Consider the following 15,227-nt stretch of genomic DNA (forward strand, 5'->3'; position numbering starts at 1 on the left):
CATTACCTTTTCTTTTTCCTTTATTTTATTTTTTAATTAATTATTCCTCCTATAGTCTCTTACACCTCCCCTTATTTTCCTCCCCCTGGCAATCACCACACTTATAAATTTTAGAATTAGCTTGTCTATTTAAAAATAAATAAGTCTCAATGTTTCTCTCTCTCTCCATACCTCTCTAAAGTAAAATCTTAAAATTTAAAAATAAAATTAAATTAAAAAGTAAAATAAAATTTACCCTGGCTGGTGTGTCTCACTTGGTTGAGTGTCATCCCATGTACCAAGAGGCTGCTGGTTCGATTCCCAGTCAGAATACATGCCTAGGTTGTAGGCTCGATCCCCAGTAGGGTACAAATAGGATATAGCCAATCAATGTTTCTCTCTCTTCCCCTTCCTCTCTCTCTAAAATCAATAAAAACATTTTTAAAAATAAAACTAAATAAATCTTGGGAGTTTATGGTTATAATATCAACCATAATCTGTACATTAACTGGGGAAAACTGACATCAAACTCCATCCAACTAGCTCTAGAGTCAGAGCTCCTTTTCATTATAGTGCACTGTCCCCTACTGTCTCCATCTACATCAGTGTTTCCCAAACTTCTCTCATGATGAGAATCACCTGGTGGAGTTGTTAAAACACAGATTCCTGAATCCCAACTAAGAAGTGCTAAACTAGAATTTTTGAGAACATATAGGTAAAATTGCATACCTAACTTAGTGCTCTGTATATAAAATCTGTCTTAGAGCACTTTAAGTATACAATTTTACCTATATGTTCCCAAAAATTCTAGTTTAGCACTTCTTAGTTGGCATTCAGGAATCTGTGTTTTAACAACTCCACCAGGTGATTCTCATCATGAGAGAAGTTTGGGAAAAACTGATCTATATGAAAGCTGAAACAAAAAAGCAGGGTGTTGCCTTGTTCAACTTCAGCTGAGAATGTGTGTGTCAGCAACTCAACTTTTTCACAATTTACAAAAATTTTCACATGTCCATGAATGACTGCAAAATAATCATACTGATTTTGGAGTTACAAATAAATTTTAGAGCATAGGTGAATTCTTCACAAATAATGATAATCATTTGAATAAGATTATGTTACTTGATAATAGTTTTACTTCTTTTCCAATCTGCACACCTTTTATTTCATTTTCTTGTCTAACTTCCCTAGTTCAAATCTCCACTTCAATGTTGACCTGAAGTGGTAATAGCTGACATCTGGATCCTAATCTTTGGGGGAAAGTTTTTAATATTTCACCATTACATATGATTTTAGTTGTGGGTTATTTACAGATATTCTTTATCAGGTGGAGAAAATTTCCTTTTATTCCTAGTTTATAAAGTTTTTTATTGTGAAAGAGTGATGGTTTTGTCAAATTTTTTTCTATTTATAATGAGATTATATCTTGAAATGTTGAGTCCCACCTTATTATGAGGGGGATTCTCCTTTAGATATTGCACTTTGTAGTTGTCCTGGGTTTTGATGTTTCTGGCCCTCACCCTGAAATACTTACAGTTCAAATTTATTGAAATTAGAAAATACCTAAAGAGCAAAAGTTGGTCCATTCTCATTTACTTACTAGCGTAAAAATTCAATCATTTCCTCAACTTTTTAAATTAAATGTCCCAAGAGACTGATAAACAATGTGTGACAGAACTGGGTTTTACTGACCTATTCAAAAATACTGCCACAATCTATATGAGTCATTTGCAAATGATCCAAAGACTTTTTATTCCTTATTAACTGTAGAAGTATACTATTACCATATTTTTTATAGTATATGTAATACTTAATGCTCTATCACTGTCTACCATGTGTCATGATCATGATTTGATATTCTTATTAATTTCTCCTATTACTCCAGTAGCATTCCTTTTAGTTCTAGTAGGTTCTTTTTATTTTAAGTAGAACTTATGGTGTAAATATCTTCTGATTTCCTGAATCAGTTCTTAGATTTTAAAAAAATATAGAGAGAACCTATTGAAGACGAAATGAAACAAGTTCTTTAAATAGACTTTATGCTATTTCATCATCTCTGAGGTGGTCAGAATTTATTCAACATATCTTTTGCCTATTCTTTTTCCCAGTGAGTGGGTTTTTTCCTTCTTTATATTCAGTCCTATTGTTTAAGATTTCAAGTTGAAAGAATTCAATTCGTCTACTGCTTAAGATTTTGTGAACCATGAGAGCTGAGAACTTTAAGCAAACATGTAGTCATTCTCAGAGCATCTCTGATTTTTTAAGTTTATAAAGAAAATAATCCTCAGCATCATTTGCACTGCCTTTCTTGATTTCCTTTGTCTCTATTCTTTTGGGGTTTTTTGGGAATTAAATGTTTAATTACATAAACAGAGTATCAAATAAATGTGCTGTGCACATGTCCTTAAGAATAAGATTAAAAACAGCTCTAAAACATTATCAAAACACAGGTAGACTGCCATAATTATAGATTAGTGAAAAAAAACCACCACATTTGTTAAATATTATCAAAGTAATTGTGTCAATTTTAATGGGATTTTTACATTGTTTTAACAAAACAAAAACAAAACAAGTAAATTTGGGGGTTCAGAAACACATAAATATTTATTCCATTGAGAATAATGGCATATGCTTTCAACTTATAGAAATTTACCCAAAAGATTTTTCAAGGTCATATTAATCTCTTATGGCACAAGAAAATTTCTTTAAGAAAACTGGACCTTTGTCATGTTTTAAGTTTTTCTGGTCATTTGTGTTTTGATTTTATGTTTTTCTACAAATAAATATATTAATTAATTCAACCAATACCTCAGTGTATACAAAATTGTTGATGGTGGAGATATCTCTACAAAAAATAGACCAATATTTCTACCTTTAAGAGACTTAATTAAATTCAAGATTTATTTTTTTATATTTCAATCTTACATTTATCTATAATTTTTTAAAGTGACTTTTATTTTAGTGTAAATTTATGTCTGCAACCTTGTGATACCAAAACTCTACTAATGCACTAATATAAGCTTCCTCAAAAGCAATTTTGCAGTGAATATCAAACATTTTATAAGAAAATGGCTTAAATATACATGCAAATATACTCTGAAATTTCACTTCTTAAAACTTAGTTAAAAGAAATAATCAAGCATGTGCACAAAGATTAGGATATTCCTCACAACATTACAAAACTGGAAAACTGGAAACAACTCAACTGTCAGATAATATATAACTGGTTGAGTAGATTATGGTATTTCTACACAATGTAAATGATACACAATCATTTAAGATTATGTTTTATAAACCATATATTTGTTAAAATGATTTATCTTGTTTAAAAACATAAAAGGACATAGTAATATGATCCAACAGAGAAAAAATATATAGATGCTTATATACTAAACATTAATCATGGTTATCTCAAGATTATAAAATTAGGAGCAATCTTCTCTTTTGTGCTTCTGTTTTCCATATTTTCTACTAAATTAGAAAAACTAATATTGCCCAGCTGGCATGGCTCAGTGGCTGAGTGTCCACCTATAAACCAGGAGGTCACAGTTTGATTCCCAGTCAGGGCACATGCCCAGATTGAGGGCTCGATCCCCAGTGTGGGGAGTGTAGGAGGCAGCCGATCAATGATTTTCTCTCATCAATGATGTTTTTCTCTTTCTCTCTTTCTCTCTCTCTCTCTCTCTCTCTCTCTCTCTCTCTCTCTCTTTCTCTCTCTCTCTCTCCCTCCCTCCCTCCCTCCCTCCCTCCCTCCCTCTCTTCCTCCTCCTCCCATCCTCTTTAAAAATCAATATATATAAGAAAAACAAGTTGTAAGTATAAGTGAGTTTTGTTATCACAAAACTCAAAAGGTATTTAAGGGCTTCAGTTTAATCTTTAATAAAAAGACTAAGTATTACCAAAAATAAGGGAAAAAAGATGTTCTTTCCTCCAAATGAAGTATTGTTGCAATGCTACAGAATTAGAGTACTGCTTAAAAAGAAATACCGTGGAACAATGCCCAATATTTCAATTTGTAAGGTGTGATTATATAATTAAAATAAGAATACATTTTGAGTTAGTTACCTATCCAGGGCTTCCTTGAAGTATTTCCTCTGGACATCAAACTGAAAGACTGTCCGTTCACAATCAGTTGAAGCATTATCACTACCCCCATGTTTCTTCAGAAAAGCATCAAACCCATTCTCATCTGGATATTTCAAACTACCCATGAATACCACTAAGTGAAAAGAACACAAGTCACACAAAAACAAAGATATAGATAATGTTTATATTATCAAGGAAATTTCTCATGTAAGAAAAAATATTGGAAGAAATAATATCAACACATTAACAATAGTTATGTTTGGATAATAGTTTATTCATTATACTTGTTTTTATAATTTTCTATAATGCTCATATATTACTTTTACACTCAGAAACTAAACATTTTATTTTTAAAGAAAAAAATACATGATTTGTGATGTTAAAATTTAAACATAAGCATTTAAGCAAATTGTTACAATAAAAACTCTTGAGGTGAGAAGTTTACCTTCAAATAACTTAGAAAACCAGAATATGAGAAATGAGTAATTCAGGAAAACAAATATAAATTTAAGTATAAGTATAAAGCAATTACTTAAGTTTTAATGAGATTAAACTATTTTCTATTTTGTTTTATAGTAATCATGTATTTTTATTTTCTATATTAATTTTTCTTTTTCTTTTTTAAATTTATTTTCTGTATTTCTGATGCTATGACATTTTGGGGCCTGCCTAACCCAGGAAGAGACTGCCCCTCCCACAGTTCTAGCCTAAATTCCTAGAGACTGGCAACTATCTCCTGATCTTTTGGCTCAAATAATAATAAAACCTACCTTTTTAAAAAAAGTGTATTTATTGATTTCGGAGAGAGGAAGAGAGAAGAGATAAAAAGATCAATGATAAAAGAGAATCACTGATCAACTATCTCCTGCATGCCTCTCTCACCCCCAACTGGGGCTTAAGCACAAAACCCAGACATGTCCCCTAACCAAGAATTAATCCATGACTTCTCACCCACCCCAGCGGAGCTAAAACCTACGTCTTCAAATAGTTTTTCTAAGTTATTTCATTCAAATCCTCAAAACACTAAAGGAGATTAAAATTAAGTCTTCACCTGTGATATTCATAAAGATTTTTTTCTTAGTCTTTTCTCTTGTCAAACATATACTTCTATCAAGCCAGTTAGTTATCATTGAAATCAATTCAGACAAATTTAAAGGGGGGAAATACCAGGAATAATATTTTACAAAGATCTTACTGTGCTCCAAAAAGTGTGCCAGCCCAGGCAGGTCATCCGGATCAGCAAAACTCCCAACTCCAACACAAAGAGCCGCCGCAGACTGGAGTAAGCAGAGCACATACAAATAGTGAGTCAGTACCAAAGGAATAACTTTGTGGTCTCATCTTAAGGATTCACTTGGAGATGGAGTATTCCAATAGAAAGAAACAAAATTCTTTCCCTGATAATCAGGAGGAGCAGCAAAGTGAAACTCTCAGTTTCACCCTGCTGCTCCTCCTCTTGCCACCCTGCCAAATGCTGAACAGTTGCAGACCTAAGGGGGAAAGCAGAAACAGAAAAAAAACAAAGAGGGACTGGCCAGCCCACCAAAATATCATTTTGTGCCAGCATTTCAGAATTCTGAGTAAAGTTTTTTCCCTGATTTACTAAATTTCAGAAATCTACACAATAATATACCTTAGATTACCTCGAAGATCTTTAAGCAATTAAAGGGCTCTGGGGTCAGCAACTTCTCAAAGTTACTCAGAACTTTTTTTTGTATTTATTTTTTTGTTAATCTTCACTCGAGGATATTTTTTCCACTGATTTTTAGAGTGTGAAAGGGCAGGGGGAGCAGAAGAGAGGGAAGGACTGGGGGTAAGGGGGGAGACAAATTGATGTAAGAGAGACATATAGACTGGGGCCAGGGATTGAACTTGCAACCCACGTATGTGCTCTTTCTTTTTTTTTTCTTTTTTTTAAAATATATTTTATTGATTTTTTACAGAGAGGAAGAGAGAGGGATAGAGAGCTAGAAACATCGATGAAAGAGAAACATCGACCAGCTGACTCTTGCACACCCCCTACCGGGGATGTGCCCGCAACCAAGGTACATGCCCTTGACCAGAATAGAACCTGGGACCTTTCAGTCTGCAGACCGACGCTCTATCCACTGAGCCAAACCAGTTTCAGCCGTACGTGCTCTTGACCAGGTACTGAACCCATGACCCTTCAGTGCATGGGCAGTGCTCTAACCACTGAGCAACTGGCCAGGGTAAAAATTTTTCTTTTTATTAAAATAGGGCATAAAGTAACATTAGGAAAACATCTAACAAAGACAAAAAGTAAATGGTTAAAAAAGAAAATCTTTAGCTATTAAAATACTACAGAACTGAATTTTAAAGGATTTTTTTTTTTTAAGTTCACTTTATTTTTTTCCTTTTTTTTTTTTAAGGAGAGAAAAAGGAACAACTTTATTGCATGGCTTACTAGGTGAGTGTCGACCTATGAACCAGGAGGTCAGGATTTGATTCCCTGTCAGGGCCCGGGCCCAGGTTGTGAGCTCCATTCCTAGTGTGGGGCTTGTAGGAGGTAGCAGATTCTCTCTCATCGATGTTTCTATCTCTCCCTCTTCATTCTTTTTTTTTTTTTCTTTTTAAATGGTAAGCAACAGTAAATATATATTTTATTGATTTTTGTACAGAGAGGAAGGGAGAGAGATAGAGAGTTAGAAACATCAATGAGAGAGAGTCATCGATCAGCTGCCTCTTGCACACCCCCTCCTGGGGATATGCCCGCAACCAAGGTACATGCCCTTGACTGGAATTGAATCCGGGGCCCTTCAGTCCCCAAGCCGACGCTCTATCCATTGAGCCAAACCGGTCCCGGCTCTCCCTCTTCATTCTTATCCAAATTTAAATAAGGATCTTAGAGACAGAAGTATGAAGAAAGTGAGACTTTTAAATAGGTTCCTGAGAGTCGGTGTCCATCCAGTTGTACAGGCACCAGTAGTTCACTACTTATTGAAGTTATAGAAAATACATTACATATCTACTGATAGTAGTTTTCCATAGGTTGGGAAAACCAGAGTTTTTAACAAAATAGATGGTCAAGAGGTACACATTTTAAAAATGACTAGGGTACACCATATTCATTGTAAGTTAAAAGACACACACACACACACACACACACACACACACACAAAAAAAAAAAAAGAAAAGAAAAGAAAAGAAAAGAAAAGAAAAGAAAAGAAAAAAAAGGAAAGAAAAATACTCCTTTTTAAATCCTCGATGATCGGAAGTTGAATTTATTAACTTTCCCAAATTTTACAAATGTCAATTTTAAAGAGCTAACACATTTAGTGACTCAAATTGTTTGGAAAATGGTTACCCTCTTAGGAAGAGAACTTTTAAGAAATGGTATGTAGCTGATATAAAATCAAACCACATGCCAGAAAATGAAAAGTACGTTTACAGAAGAACCAAAATGCCTCACTTGATACTGTTTAATATTTTAAAGAGTTAGGCACATAAACTCAGTTAAAACATAGAGAAATAGCCCCTTTTTCAAGCCACAGTTTAATCTGTTCTGTGATGTTTAATAGATGCCTAACCTGCTTTCAGCTCCAACTACCCCATAAAGATTTCTTATCTCGACCAGCAGGGTGAAAGACATTTTTATATAAGGTGGCTTAGACCACAATCAATCTATCAGTCAGTTTTGACCACAGCAAAAACAGACTCTGCAATTGATAGAAAAGAAATTCATACTTGAGAATTAACTTCCTAAGAAATTCATACTTCAGAAATTCATACTTGAGAATTCACTAAAGAAAGCCCTGAACAAACCATAATTCAGTACATAATATACTTAAATTTCAATCTTGTTAACTTTCTCAAACCTTCATCTTAAAAATCAAGAACAACTTCCTTTTGGGAGGAGGAAAATGTAAGGGGACAAAAACACTGACCCAGAAAAGTAGGTCTTTGGTGCTTTCCCATAAAAGGAGAGAAATCACGTTCAATTACCCATATGAGGACTCTTAGAACTATACTATCCCTGCTCTTTTTCTTTTTCCAGTCTCTCCAAGGATAATACTCTTTCTTACGCCTGTATCCAAGGCTAAAAATTATGCAGATCCACTCCATTTTCCATTATTACAATCACGAGATCTTTCCTTTCACTGATGTACCCACTATATCAGAATCAAAACTATTTGATATCTTCTTCAAACTATATTAGGCTCCTCCATTCTTTTCTAATATCACCCAGAAAATTAACTATCAATATTTTATGAAGGAATGAACCATACTGAGTTCTAAGAAAATAAAGGCAATATCTAAACCATTTTTTAAATGATCATTAGAATCTGACCTTGCTGCTTCTAGAAGTTAAACATTTTGAATTTGATTGACAAAAGCAAAATAAGAAGGAATACCGAAAACACTGCATATACATCCTCTTCTGTCAAAGGGATTCACCATTACTGTATAAATCTAAGGCATTTTACTATGTCTTCTTTTTTCCTAAATATATTTTATTGATTTTTTTTTATAAGCCACAGTCGCCTGATGAGAAACATCAATCAGTCGCCTCCTGAACACTCCCCACTGGTGATGTGAGTTTTACTATGTCTTGACAGTAAAATTGACTGGCAGGCAGAAGTGGTTAGGGACAATCAGGCAGGCAGGCAGGCAGGCAGGCAGGCGAGCAGTTGGGAGCCAGCAGTCCTGGATTGTGAGAGGGATGTCCCAGATTGGAGAGAGTGAAGACTGGGCTGAGGGACACACCCTCCCTTGTGCACGAATTTTGTGCATCAGGCCTCTAGTTTATTTATAAAGCCCTTAGTAGAGACTATCAAGTGGCATATATATGCATTTCCCCCCCAGTATTTTGGTTTTCCAAGCTAAACCCATTGGCCTATCATGCCATCCCAAAATAGCCATCACTCATAATATGAATAGCAAGGAGCAAATAAGATTCAATCCCTTCACAACTTAGTGAAAGAACTGACACAATCTTCTTCTTCTTCTTTTTTTAATTTATTTTATTGATTTTTTTTACAGAGAGAAAGGGAGAGGGATAGAGAGTTAGAAACATCGATCAACCGCCTCCTGCACATCCCCCACTGGGGGTGTGCCCGCAACCAAGGTACATGCCCTTGACCAGAATCGAACCTGGGACCTTTCAGTCCGCAGGCTGACACTCTATCCACTGAGCCAAACCGGTTTTGGCACACAATCTTCTTTAAAAAATAACTTTTACAGAAGAATGACTATCAAAGGATTTATTTAAAATCTATCTACTACTTTGTATCTCATGCCTTCACATCTTTTGAGAAATGACCACTTTACAATCTAATGGCATCCAGATTTTAGTCTTAGTAATCTGAACTTTAATTTGTTTGTATGTGGACTATACCATGTTAAAAGTATTATCAATTTAAAAAACTAGATTTAACAAACATTTGACCAATTCCATTTTAATGCATACAAAATATGACCCACTAATAGAGGTACTTCCTACTGCAAAAACGAGGCATTTTTAAAAAGTTATCCAAAGATGGAAATTCTCCCTATTAATTCTCTTTATTTATTCACACTAAGATCGACTCCTCGTTTCTATTTCAATTCTTCCAATTTACTTGTAAGTTATCCAGACTTTTGGTGCTTTCCCATAAAAGGAGAGAAATCATGTTCAATTACCCATATGAGGACTCTTAGAACTATACTATCCCTGTTTTTTTTCTTTTTCCAGTCTCTCCAAAGATAATACTCTTTCCTACTCCTCTATCAAAGGCTAAAAATTATGCAGATCCACTCCTCTCAGCATTTGTTTGAAAATATATAATGTGCATAAGTATACATATATTGAAATATTACCAGTGATTACCTTGCAAGTTATGGTTATTTTTGAAAATATTTTTATTAATTTTTGTTTATTTTTTAGAGAAAGAGGAGGGAGAGAAACATCAGTGAGAGAGAACCATCCATCAGATGCGTCTCACACACCCTGACTGACCAGGGACTGAACCAAAACCTGGGAATGGATCAAACAGCAACCTGGATATGTGCTCTGACTGGAATCAACTGAGCCACACTGGCCAGAGCTATATTTTGTCTGTCTTTACTTTCCATGTTTCTGTAATAAACATTTGTCACTTTTATAATCAGAGCAAAATGTTTATAAATGTAATCTTTATGCAAAATAGACCTTTACTGAGGATCAAAAGATACAGACTTCATTTTTGCCATTAAGAAATAAAACATAAGTTCAGGACTTATCCCAAAGAATTTCCAAATTAGAAAAAGATATAATAGACATGAATCACCTGTTTTTCAGTAGTTTTCTTTCTCGCTTCTGTCCTCTCTTCTAATTCTTCCATTTCATTAACTTCAGCATCAAGGTCATTGTTATCATGCTCATCAACATTATCAAATTCATTTTCATCATCAAAGCCCTCTTCATCATCATCTTCTATTTCAGCTCCAGAATCTTCATCTTCATCATCATCTTCATCGTCATCGTCATCATCTTCTTCATCATCATCTTCATCATCATCTTCCTCTTCGTCTTCATCTTCATCATCTGTTGCATCTCCTGTTTTACCTTCCGTATTACTTAGGTCTGAAATCAAAAGTGCCTGTAAGCCATTTCGTAATTTGATGTATCTAAAACAAAACAAAACAAAAAAACACATCTGAGTCAGAAATTCATTAGAATACACCAATACAAGTGATCAGCTTAGCAAAAATTGTCAAAAATTCAAGTACACATAGGAACACCATTTTAAATTAAACTAATCAAAGTGCTTGTTCTGGGAGGGAACCTCAAAAAAGCTTATCAGTTTCTGAGTAGTTGGAAAGAAAGGATGACAGACACTACATTGTATTTTTATACAGTGGTGGGCAAAAGTAGGTTTATATTATAGTTGTAAGTATGCAAGTTTATTATTGTATTATTATTTATTATTATATATTATTTTCCAAATAAATGACTATAAGCCTACTTTTGCCCACCCCTATATACTGTGTACATTTTATATTACCATTTCTATTTTTAAATTTTAAACTATGAAAATATAGTTATTCAAAAACCAAATCTTAGATGTTAAAATTTTAAAAGTTAAAGCCCCCACTCAGACTACCTTATTATTCTTTCAGTTTGTAAGTATTTAATAAACATTCTACCATACCAGAAGACTTAAGAGAAACATATCCCCCAATGTACGGAGCAGTCATGTAAGCTTAAACATTAGAGCAAAATCTCATATATTTAAACTCTGTTGGTTCCCTTTGATACAATGTATTTGATATTTCATACCAGTCACCAAAGCTGCTTTTATGGACTAAAAATTGAATATAGCTCTAAGAAAACTAAATCCCACAGAGTGATAGCCCTGCAGAGAGATGATTATCTATCCTATTTTAGTAAAACTGCTATGCCAGTTTGATGATGGGTACCTACTACAAACTTCTATTTATACTCATTCTTTCGTGTTATTCAATAAGCATTTACTTAGCAGCTTTTAAAAAATATATTTTTATTGATGTCAGAGAAGAAGGGAGAGGGGGAGAGAGAGAGAAACATCAATGATGAGTGAAAATCATCAATTGGCAGCCTCCTGCATGTCCCTACTGGGAATTGAGCCCCCAACTGCATGTGCCCAAACTGGAAGCCAATCATAACATCCTGGTTAATAGGTTGATGCTCAACCACTGAGCCACATTGGCCAGGCTGCTTAGCAGCTTTTAATGTATTAGATACCATGCTATAGTAAAGGTAAAAAAGAATAAAACCACATTCCTCACCATCAGGTACTCACTGTCCAATACCATGTAATATAATTAAGCCAGTACAATACAATCAGGGAAGGCCTCTGAGACAAGGCACACTTTGAGCCTTGCCAATTAAAAAAAAAGAAAGAAAGAAACTGAAAATACTAAGGTACAAAGAAAAGACTTGATTAAGATAGAAGACTGAATATATGGATTTATCTATCTTCTTTCCATATCAAAAATCGCATTTAAATAACCTCAATACTCCAGCTTACTCCTCACCCTCCTCCCCCACCCAAAACATCTATCCTCAGCAGCCTGAAGCAAGCAGATCAAGTCTGTGATAGGCTACTGTTTCCCCAAATCTTTTATGGAAATCCTAACCTCTACTACCTCAGAATGTGACTGCATTTAAAAATAGGGCCTTTACAGAGATTATTAAATTACAATAAGGCCATTAGAGTGGCCCTAATCTAATCTGTTTTTATAAGAAGAAATTTAGATCCATAGACATAGGACCTGTCCACACACACATGCAAGACCATGTGAGGACACAGCATGAAGGTGGCCATCTCTGTAAGCCACAGAGAGACCTCAGAAGAAAACCTGACACCTTGACCTTAATTTCTAGCCTCCAGAAATGTAAAAAAAACAAAACAATTTCTGTTGTTTAAGTCACCCAGTGTTATTACAGCCCTAAGGCTCCATACAATGTTCCCCTACTACCTATACATCTTTTCCCACCCCTCTTTATTCATTTTTTGTTGTTCTGACCAAATAACTTTATTGTTGTTTCTTTAACATTCCAAAAAGGGCCTTTGTGATTGCTATTCCCTCAGCCCTTGCTCCAGATGAATATTTGCATGGCTGCTCCATCTCTTTCAAATCTTTGCTGAAATGCCACTTTTCAGAAATGCCTTTTCTAATCATAGTATCTAATCATAGTATCCTCTTTTATATTGCTTTAACATTTTCACACCATCTATTATCACTTGACTTTTTCTTGTTCCTGTGTGGGCCTTTAGAATATCAGCTCAAAGGGCAGGGCTTTTCTTTTCTTTCACAAGCACCTAAGACAATGCTTGGTACTTGGGAAACATTTAAGAAACATTTGTTGAATGAACAAAAAATGTTATTGCCTAAAGAGGTCCTTATATATGATAGGTACTTAAAACTAAGTGAAACAAAATATCAGCTAAAATCTAATACCTAGTTTCATAAAGATAAATGTTATGAATGCACGTGTATACATTAAATGTATATAAAGGTATAGCAAATGAAATAAGACACAAACCAAATGTAACAGTAATCCTATATAATAAAAGGCTAATATGTGAAACGACCAGTTGTTATGACGTGCACTAACCACCAATGCAGGAGATGCCCCCTGGTGGTCAGTGCACTTCCACAGGGGGAGCACTGCTCAGCCAGAAGCTAGCTCATGGCTGGCCAGTGCAGCAGCAGCGGCAGGAGCCTCTCACACCTCCGCAGCAGTGCTAACCATTAGTTGACATTTCCCAAGGGCTCCAGGATGCCAGAGAGATGTCTGTCAGCTTAGGCCCAATCCCCACCCCCACACCCACACCCCCCGGGGCCTAAGCCTATAGGTGGCAGACGCTCAATGCAGGAGCTGCCCCCTGGTGGTCAGTAATCTCCCACAGGGGAGCACTGCTCAGCTTCCCCCAGGCTCATGGCAGGCGAGCGAGTACAGCAGCAGTGGCCGGAGCCTCTCCTGCCTCCGCAGCAGTTGGACAACCCCCAAGGGCTTCTGGACTGGGAGAGGGCATAGGCTGAGCTGAGGGACCCTCCCACATGTCCTCCGACCAGGGATGAACCCACAACCTGGGCGTGTGATCTGACTGGGAGTCAAACCTACCACCTTCTAGTGTACGGAATAGAACAACACTCTAATCAACTGAGCTACACCAAGCCAGGGACCAAGAACATTTTGAAAGGGGACAACAATGAGGGGGAACTGCCTTAACAATTATAAAAAGTCTTTTAAAGCAATTGAAATTAAACTGTCTACTGGTACAGGAACACCTCCAGATGAAAAAGAACAGGTTCTAGAAAGGGAGAAATGTTTATAATACTATTTCAACAGTTTATTATAATTTAATAAATGATGCTGAAACAAAAGACAATTCACTTAGGGAGAAAAACTAGCCATCTATCTCTACCTTACACTCAACACATAAATAAATCCCAGGTAGATTATAGAGTTAAAAGGAAAAAGTGTTCTAAAAGTATTTAAGAAACAATAGTAATAATACTGGAATAAGAAAATCTGTGCTAAACAAGACACAAAATCCAGAAGCTAGCTATAAAGGAAAAAAAAAATAGAAAGATTTTGCTACATTCTAATTTAAAACTTCTTTAAAACAAAACATCATAAACAAAATAAAAAATCAAAATGCACACAAAGAAAAGACTAACAGGAAACATTCATAAAAGAGAAATATTATAAATCAACCCAAATGTCCACAGGTAGGAGAATATGCAATAAATTATCCTATAGCCACACTATAGCATAATTCAAGATTTCATTTTCATTACAGAGAGAAAATAGTAACTTGGGTTCTATCCTTAAATTGCTATTTCTAGGTCTAATGCATAGTGCTCAATCATTTTAGGTCAAAAGATAAGGTGACCAGACGTCTCAATTTTTAACAATTTGTCCCGTGTCCTGCGGCATTTTTAAAAAGTCCAAAATATTTAAAAGAATCTGTCCAAAAATCGGGACTTTTTTAAAACGCCACGGGACATGGGACAATTGTTAAAAATCATGACTGTCCCGCCAAAAGCAGGACACCGGTCACCTTACAAAAGAGCATACTTAAGGAGAACAACCAAAGAACTTGTATGCATATATACATAACCCACAGACACAGACAATAGGACGGTGGAAGCCTGGGATGGGTGATGGAAGCGGGCAATGGGGGCTCTATGGGAGAAAAAGGGAGACATATATACTACTTTCAACAATATTATTATTTTTTTAAACAATATTATTTTTTTTTTTAAAGAGCATACCTGAAGGGCTAACTTTGTAATTATACAACTTGTTATTTTTCCCTAAATCACGTGGTCTCAAACATTTATACGTATATATAATAATTTTTGGAAAGGTGAGATTTTTCTAAGATGTCAATCTTTCTCTAAAACAAAAAAAAAGAAGAAAAGAAAGAAACCAAACCTCTTTTCTAACTTATTTAACCTGTCTTCCTTTACTTGGCTTCATTATCCCACTACTCCTGTACTGAAAATGAAAGCTGAAGTCAGTTTTTCTAACCATTTTCAAAACTCAAAATACAGAATTATTTTCTTTATAATAGAGTAGCTATCCACTCATTTTTGTTATTTAATAAACCAACTTTTGCTTTAGAGCTGGTTTGGCTTAGTGGATACAGTGTCAGCCTGCGGACTGACGGGTCCTGGGTTCAATTCCA

General features: G+C 35.2%; 2 protein-coding genes across 2 annotated transcripts in view; both read right to left on the reverse strand.

The window, feature by feature from the left end:
* CC2D1B (coiled-coil and C2 domain containing 1B) overlaps nucleotides 1-15,227 on the reverse strand; it is a 502,063-nt gene that overhangs the window by 152,133 nt on the left and 334,703 nt on the right. The gene's annotated exons all lie outside the window — the stretch shown is intronic.
* The window catches only part of NRDC (nardilysin convertase), a 69,955-nt gene that overhangs the window by 42,596 nt on the left and 12,132 nt on the right, over nucleotides 1-15,227 (reverse strand). Inside the window, exons 2-4 of the mRNA XM_084872871.1 lie at nucleotides 10,332-10,671; nucleotides 5,261-5,342; nucleotides 4,045-4,198 (exon numbers count right to left, since the gene is read on the reverse strand). Coding sequence (XP_084728997.1) covers nucleotides 4,045-4,198; nucleotides 5,261-5,342; nucleotides 10,332-10,671 — 576 coding nt within the window. The remainder of the gene's footprint in view (nucleotides 1-4,044; nucleotides 4,199-5,260; nucleotides 5,343-10,331; nucleotides 10,672-15,227) is intronic.

The sequence above is a fragment of the Pipistrellus hanaki genome (assembly GCF_964339955.1).
Source record: "Pipistrellus hanaki genome assembly, chromosome: 2".
NCBI lineage: Eukaryota > Metazoa > Chordata > Mammalia > Chiroptera > Vespertilionidae > Pipistrellus > Pipistrellus hanaki.